Here is an 8,836-nt window from a genome sequence, read left to right on the forward strand (position 1 = left end):
AATGAGTACTTTTGGGTGTCAGGGAAAAAGTACATGATTTTCTTTAGGAATGTAGTTCAGTAAAAGTAGTAAAAAATATAAATAGTAAAGTAAAATACAGATACCCCCCAAAAATACTTTAGTACTTTTTTACTTATGTACTTTACACCACTGGTTATTTTGGGAGAACCCTGGCATAGTGACCATATCTATTTTTTTGCTGTATTTCCCAGGACGCTCAGGATAAATCTGAATTGTTCCCAGTATTGAAACTTGGTAGAATTTCTGGAAAATATGAATTCCTAATGAACACTACCTACTTGCAACCCAGACCAAGCAGGACCAGGTTGGACAGGGACACTGCATCATACTATCTTATTGGTACTAATATCTGATTGGCTGATACTCTCTCTCTCTCTCGATTTCCAACTCTCCCTTTTCCTCCTTTCTCCCTCCATCGCGTCCTCCCTCTCTCCCTTATTATGCTCAGCCATCTAAAAAGTCTCACCAGAGCGTAAGTCCCTTCCCAAGCCGCCTGACTTCAAGGGGGAGTTGAGCAGCCAGGACGGGGACCCCTCAGACGGTGGAGGTGGTGCCCATGGTCAGGACGTGGAGCTGGGCCACTCCCAGCACGACTGCCTGATGGGGAGCGGAGATGGAGGCAGCCATGACCCAGTTTGAGGGCAAAGCGTTGGCTTGGACAAAGCCATCCTGCACAGCATCAATTGCTGTGGTATGGAAACACTGCTTCAAAACTCTGTCCTATAATAGCTTGTTTTAGTCTGCCATAAACATAAGGGTAGACACGTTTGAATAAAAAAATATAAATAGATCAACATTATTGGTCATGATAGTCATCATTACGTTATGAAGGGAGAGTAAATGGTGAATTCGAAAGCAGTGATAAACAAATTTGGGAGGTTTTGAAAGAGGGATGTCAGTCTTTGTGTGTGTATTTGTTTGTGTCAAGGGTCTGACGAGGCCAAGAAGAAGATGAACAGCTCCATCGTGGTGGTGGTGGGCGGCCTGCTGTTCCATAGGGCCCAGGTGTTCCTGCAGCACCGCATCCTTAACAAGATGCCCCCTACTTCTGCAGGGTGGTGGAGCGCGTGGAGGTTATCACAAAACCCAAGGTACACTGGCTGGCACTCCTTTTACACCAGGCTTAAGCTCAGTGGGCTAACACGGTCTTGAGGCATGCTAAAGATCAGGGTTTTGATACCCAGTCTGTAATACAGTGGGTATAAAAGATAATCTGGTTTAAGTCTTAGTGTGCCACACACTCTGCAAGCAGCAGTGATTAATAGCTGCTTTGCATTTTCCAGGACATGGACCCTTTCCTGATCTCGTGGAAGGGGGAGCGGTGCTGGCCTGCCTGGACACCACCCAAGAGAAGTGGACCCAGAGGGAGTACTAACGCTTTGGGGTGCGCATGCTCAGGGAGAGGGCCACGTTCGTCTGGTGAACCTCAGAGAACCTCAGAGAATAGAACCCACTGGAACAGAGGGAGAAGCCTGTTACCTTGATGACAGTAGAACACTGGCAAAGGTAACACTCATGGATAAAGACATTGCCTGACACACAAGATAATGCAAATGCTTAACCTGGGCAATGACCCTCGTAGGCTTCAAACAGCTCTTCCTTGGTACTTTATATTGAGTACTGTTAATAGACGTGTACAGCATGTGTCTTTCGGACATTTTAACGTAGTGATGGATTAAATTTATTTTGGTATTCGTGTGGATGTTTATTTTAAAATTAAAGCTATACTTATTTCTAGAAAATAAGATTTTTACTGTTTCCATTTTTTTTGGTACAGACCATATGTAGGTGCCAATACATTTTAGGTATGAGGCATATTTAACTTGGTAAAATGTTATCAACTGTGGTACCTTTCTGGTCACGTGTGTTTGCGAGGCAAAGGATCCGAGATCGAGTACCAGTAAGGACTTGTGAAGAAGGAAGCTATACTGTGAAACAATATTTATCATGCTACTATTACATTTCAACGTATCATTGCTCTGAACATTCTTAAAAGGACACAGGTATACAGCACAGGACTTTATTTAACAGTGGGATACAAAAAATATTACAGCTTCGGAGAGGGATGTGATATGATTCACAATGGGACAAGAAGAGGGGTCAGAAACAGGAAGCTGCCGTTTCGGCCGCCCTGGCCCCTACGTGTAGGAATTCCCAGAGCAGCGTCAGGAGTCTGTGGTGAGCAGAGGCAGCCGTAGAGGAGGGGGCTGGCACACATGGACATCACTGCAGCCTAAATTAGGCTACACGCCCGCAGCCAGTGTGCAAAACCCAACGCCTACACAAAAGGTGTAGGCGTTTACCTATGGAGAGAGACAAGGGAAGACGAGACAATGTAGTTATGTTCTACACTACCACATACTAACATACATCACAGTAAAATGAAAGCGTCAACTCAGCTAGGCGAACCGAACGAGTGTGCTCGCATACTACCTTAAAAAGACATTCACTTGAAAAACAAGAAAAAAAGCGGCAATGGTACATTGTTCATTTTGAGACGCTTCCTCAAAATAGTCAGAATTAATCTAAGATATATATATATACACATACACACACAAAAAAGTGTGGACACCCCTTCAAATTAGTGGATTCGGCTACATCAGCCACACCCGTTGCTGACAAGTCTATAAAATCGAGGACACCACCATGCAATCTCCATAGACAAACATTGGCAGTAGAATGGCCTTACTGAAGAGCTCAGTGACTTTCAACGTGGCACCGTCATAGGATGCCACCTTTCCAACAAGTCCGTTCGTCAAATTTCTGCCCTGCTAGAACTGCCCCGGTCAACTGTAAGTGCTGTTATTGTGAAGTGGAAATGTCTAGGAGCAACAACGGCTCAGCCGTGAAGTGGTAGGCCACACGAGCTAACAGAAACGGGACCGCCGAGTACTGAAGCGCATAAAAATCGTCTGTCCTCGGTTGCAACACTCACTACAGAGTTCCAAACTGCCTCTGGAAGCAACGTCAGCACAATAATTGTTTGTCGGGAGCTTCATGAAATAGGTTTCCATGGCCGAGCAGCCACACACAAGCATAACATCACCATGCGCAATGCCAAGGGTCGGCTGATGTGGTGTAAAGCTCGCCGCCATTGAGTTTGAGTTTATTTTTACAGGGACAGTGCACATTAATCAACTTTTCAGTAAAAGTGCTGGTTTTAGCCAGCCGGCTAATTTTCATCTGCAGTCCCTGGGCAGGTTATTAAAAACTATTACAATAACAAGAGAGACAAACAATGAGCAGTGAGCACATGCAGAGCAACATAGGACAAGCAACACATAGCACGCAGACAGAGCAATAGCACAAAAAGCAACAAAACAAAACACATAAAAGCAACAAAGTATTTCCACACCTCACAAGCTACAGACAACAGATAACATGGAAAGCGGCAATACACAGCTAGGGATTGTTTTTTGAGAAGGTGTGATAGATGGTGCAGTTGTGTTTGTCTGATAGCAGTGTGTTCCAAACATGGGAAGCTCTCACAGAGAATGCAGATTGACTAAAGGTGCTTTTCCTTAAGGGAACTATACAGTCACCTCTCATGGCAGACCTTGTGGATCTGTTGCCATGGGTTTGGGTTTTCTGTTTAACAAAAGTACTAAGTGGAGGGGGAGCCAGGCCATTTAGGATCTTGAATACAAGACATGCGTCGGTGTATTGCACAAGATATTCCCAACTCAGAAGCTCATGCTTTCAGAGGATGTAACAGTGATGATGGCTATTGGGCTTTCTATCAAGCACTTTGAGAGCCTGTTTGTAGACAGACTGAATGGGTTTTAATGTTGTACAGCAAGCTTGGGCCCAACTAGTCAAGCAGTATGTTAAGTGGGGGAGTATCATAGCATTGAAGTACAGTTTTGCTACATCTGTAGTCAAACAATTTTGTATGTATCGGAAATTAGCTAGGTTGAACTTGGTTATTTTAGTTACCTTTTTCACCTGATTTTTAAAAAAGTGAGAGGTTGGAATCAAGTATGATGCCAAGGTACTTAAAATCAGATACCACCTGGAGCTTCTCACCAGACATGTAGACATCTGGCTCAGTAGCATCAGTTGCCCTCTTTGTGAAGAACATGCAGACTGTTTTTTACACATTGAGATGTAAACATGAGTCACTGAACCACTTTGTAACCTGGACCATTACAGTAGTGAGTTCTTGTGCAGCTTGTTGTTTGCTCTTTGCATGCACATATATCACTGTTAATCTGCATACATTTGAACTTCAGACCCAGTACAGACAGACTCTGGAGCAGTGGAAACACATTCTCTGGAGTGATGAATCACGCTTCACCATCTGGCAGTTCGACGGACGAATCTGGGTTTGGCGGATGCCAGGAGAACGCTACCTGCCCCAATGCATAGTGCCAAATGTCAAGTTGGTGGAGTAGGAATAATGGTCTGGAGATGTTTTTCATGGTTCGGGCTAGGCCCCTTAGTTCAAATGAAGGGAAATCTTAATGCTACAGCATACAATGACATTGCAGACGAATCTTTGCTTCCAACTTTTTGGCAACAGTTTGGGGGAAGGCCCTTTCCTGTTTCAGCATGACAATGCCTGTGTCACAAAGCGAGGTCCATACAGAAATGGTTTGTCGAGATCGGTGTGGAAGAACTTGACTGGCCTGCATAGCCCTGACCTCAACCCCATCAAACACCTTTGGGATGAATTGGAACGCAGACTGCGAGCCAGGCCTAATCGCCCAACATCAGTGCCCGACCTCACTAATGCTCTTGTGGCTGAATGGAAGCAAGTCCCTGCAGCAATGTTCCAACATCTAGTGGAAAGCCTTTGCAGAAGTGTGGAGGCTGTTATAGCAGCAAAGGGGGGGACCAACTCCATGTTAATGCCCATGATTTTGGAATGAGATGTTTGACGAGCAGGAATGAGATGTTTTGCAGAGGAAATCTTAGTCGCGAAATTTTACATCTAACTAATATGTTTGGTGCAGTATTTCTCAACGAAAAAATGTGCATGAAAACGAGTCGTCTCCCGTTGAATGACAACAAAAACTTTACTGAAGAATCCCTACTGTTGACCAATCACCACCGAAGGGGCGTTGCCTCCCCCCCAAAAAAAGTGTGCCCGGACAGCCGAAAAAACCCTTACCTGAGTCCCAAATGAACAAAAACGTTACAAAATGTCATCATATACAGAGCATTCGGAAAGTATTCATACCCCTTGACTTCTTCCACATTTTGTTACATTACAGCCTTATTCTAAAATTGATTAAATAGTTTTTTCCCCTCATCAATCAACACAATACCCCATAATGACAAAGCAAAAACAGGTTTTTATAAATTTTTGCAAATGTATAAAAAAACAGAAATATCTTTGGCAGCGATTACAGCCTTGAGTCTTCTTGGGTATGACGCTGCAAGCTTGGCACACCTCTATTTGGGGAGTTTCTCCCATTCTTTTCTGCAGATTCTCTCAAGCTCTGTCAGATTGGATGGGGAGTGTCGCTGCACACCTATTTTCAGGTCTCTCCAGAGATGTTCGATCAAGTTCAAGTCCGGGCTCTGGCTGGGCCACTCAAGGACATTCAGAGACCTGTCCCGAAGCCACTCCTGCATTGGCTTGGCTGTGTGCTTAGGGTCATTGTCCTGATGGAAGGTGAACCTTCGCCCCAGTCTGAGGTCCCGAGCGCTCTGGAGCAGGTTTTCATCAAGGATCTCTGTACTTTGCTCCGTTCATCTTTCCCTCGATCTTGACTAGTCTCCCAGTCCCTGCCGCTGACAAACATCCCCACAGCATGATGCTGCCACCACCATGCTTCACCGTAGGGATGGTGCCAGATTTCCTCCAGACGTGACGCTTGGCATTCAGGCCAGAGTTCAATCTTGGTTTCATCAGACCAGAGAATCTTGTTTATCGTGGTCAGAGTATTTAGGCGCTTTTTGGCAAACTCCAAGTAGGCTGTCATGTGCCTTTTACTGAGGAGTGGCTTCCGTCTGGCCACTCTACCATAAAGGCCTGATTGGTGGAGTCCTGCAGAGATGGTTGTCCTTCTGGAAGGTTCTCCCATCTTCACAGAGAAACTCTGGAGCTCTGTCAGAGTGTCCATCGGGTTCTTGGTCACCACCCTGACCAAGGCCCTTCTCCCCCGATTGTTCCGTTTGGCCGAGCGGCCAGCTCTAGGAAGAGTCTTGGTGGTTCCAAACTTCTTCCATTTAAGAATGATGGAGGCCACTCTGTTCTTGGGGACCTTTAATGCTGCAGAATGTTTCTGCTACCCTTCCCCAGTTCTGTGCCTCGACACCATCCTGTCTCGGAGCTCTACGGACAATTCCTTCGACCTCATGGCTTGGTTTTTGCTCTGACGTGCACTGTCAACTGTGGGACCTTATATAGACAGGTGTGTGCCTTTCCAAATCATGTCCAATCAAGTGAATTTACCACAGGTGGACTCCAATCAAGTTGTAGAAATATCAAGGATGATCAATGGAAACAGCATGCACCTGAGCTCAATTTCGGGTCTCATAACAAAGGGTCTGAATACTTATGTAAATAAGGTATTTCTGTTTAATATTTTTAATACATTTGCAAACATTTCTAAACCTGTTTTCTCTTTGTCATTATGGGGTATTGTGTTTAGATTGATGAGGATTTTTATTTATTTAATTTTAGAATAAGGCTGTAACGTAACAAAATGTGGAAAAAGTCAAGGGGTTTGAATACTTTTCGAATGCACTGTGTGAACAAACTCTTCCGACCGGGAAGCATGCGGACACCTTTATGATAACTGTGGCCTGTATCACAATATCTCCCTCACCTTCCTCATCCTCCTCCCCCCATGGGAGGAGCACTTGGCCCCCCACCGTGGTTTATCCTCCCCATCCGCCTCCGGCCACCAGGGGGTCCAGGGGGGCTGGTGGAAGAGAAGACAGCAATGGGAATGTTAGAACACTGGAACACTTGTCCACTGTCATAATGAAATCAATCAACCCTTGCTCTGCATCAACATGACAATCTTAAAGTTGCACTATGGAGAAATCGCTCCACCATTTCCTGGTTGCTAGAACTCTAAAAGTTCACCTAATTTCAGTATATGTGACAAAATAAGCTAGTATAGTGTAGAGAATCATTGTACCATCTAAACAGCTGTGAAGTATATTTTCCATAACCAAAAATATTATTGTTTCAGCTGTTTGAAGCTGGTGTACAAAACTGAAAGTACAAGATGAAAAAACTAAACTTTAGAACGGGACGCATAGAAATAGCGCCCATAGAACATATCTACCACTTCTTAGACGCTTTCAAGTAGAATGATAGATCTATAACCCACATTTCTATCTAAATCTGGTCAGGTCGCCCAAGTTACATATTGACACTAATTATTTCTAAAGTCATTCATCTTAACCACTACAAAGCCCTAATCTTGCACTAGGAGTGTTCTGAGATTGCCACGTCAGCCTGACATGAGGGGAAAGTAGGCTAACTCTCTGTTTGGACCCTAGGGACTTACCCTCTGCCATCACTGGAGCCTGCAGAGGATGAGCTAGAGTTACCCCTCTTTGTCAGATCTGGCTGGACCAGGGATTGGAAACTGAAAAAAAATCAAAGCAGATGATTAGCTCTGTATACAAGGCCTATAATGAACTTTCTAATGATAATCTTCACAGCAACATGCAATGCTAGTGCCATACGAATGCACAGAGGCCTCTGTGTTGACTGCTGACTTACAACAAGCCAATGAACTCCACAGCACCCCAGAAGAGATCAGTGAGGAACGACATTCGCCATGGGGACTGGCTTCTGTTGTCCAGGACCTGACCTGATAAGAGAGGGGACACTTGTTAGTGATGATTAAATCCAAAACTATAGCGCCTGAAACTAGCCTCTTGGTCCATCAGCCAGTGTGACTAGCATTGGCAGGTGCTCATTTCAGGCCCTGCATTAAACAACACAGAAGCTATGTTTCACTAACATTACATGACCTCCTTGCCTACAAATCAACCGTGGAGACTGGAGAGACACACACAGAAGATGCCTAACTAGCTAACGTTAGCTATATACCCAGGCTCAATAAACAGACTCAAATAACTTTCAACGTGCCTTATTTAGCTGCTGTCTATCGTAACTGTTTGTTGTCGTAGCTAACGTTACAGTAGCTACTAAGCTAGCTACTCACACAACAGCTAGCTACTTAGCTAGCATAATTTCGCATTTCTGGCGAAAGGTGAAGACATAGTGAGCTCGCAGATATGAATTACTACGATTTGTATGGTAATTAGCGACTGTAATGAAACAAACATACATTTCAACAATATTAATAAACCACTAACCATTTGCCACGTACACCATTGCTGCGGCTACCAATTACTGTTGTTTACTGCCAAATTCCGCATCCGGTGTTCTTCTTCTTCTTCTGTGGGTTTTATGGCGGACTACATCCAAAAGTTGTATTGCGGCCACCAACTGGACGGTTTGAAACCAAAAAAAAAAAAAAAAAATCCATACTTTATAGTGATTCTAACAATCCACCCTAATAAAAATAGTACATTGCCAAAACAAAAAAAACTCCCACTTCTCCCTTCTTTTAGTTCTCCATATCTCCCTTCTCAGGCTCTAAGACCTGAGAAGGTGGCATGGCTTTTGCTAATATTCCATGGAACTCCTTTGCTGTGAATTCTTTCAGTCCCAGGAACCGCTCAGCCGCAATCACAATGATTTCAATCTTCCTAGATCTTTTCTCCACATTGGCAGTGCCATTTATCACCATTGCGATAAAGGCCACAAAGTCCACCTTTTAATGTCAGGATCCTCTTGGTGTAAGACAACCCCTGCAGCCTGCAGTGAAGGCCTATC

The 8,836-nt window shown here is 44.3% G+C and overlaps 1 protein-coding gene across 1 annotated transcript; it reads right to left on the reverse strand.

Annotated features, from left to right (window-relative positions):
- Positions 1–2,027: 2,027 nt before the first annotated feature.
- Positions 2,028–8,386, reverse strand: LOC311147697 (selenoprotein K-like). The gene is made up of 5 exons (XM_084184451.1): positions 8,314–8,386; positions 7,712–7,802; positions 7,494–7,574; positions 6,801–6,896; positions 2,028–2,324 (listed from the first exon to the last, which is right to left on the reverse strand). Exons 1-4 carry the CDS (start codon positions 8,330–8,332, stop codon positions 6,806–6,808), a joined length of 282 nt encoding a protein of 93 aa, XP_084040577.1. The 5' UTR covers positions 8,333–8,386; the 3' UTR covers positions 2,028–2,324; positions 6,801–6,805.
- Between the last annotated feature and the right edge of the window lie 450 nt (positions 8,387–8,836).

Source organism: Coregonus lavaretus, assembly GCF_964263955.1.
Source record: "Coregonus lavaretus genome assembly, chromosome: 20".
Taxonomy (NCBI): domain Eukaryota; kingdom Metazoa; phylum Chordata; class Actinopteri; order Salmoniformes; family Salmonidae; genus Coregonus; species Coregonus lavaretus.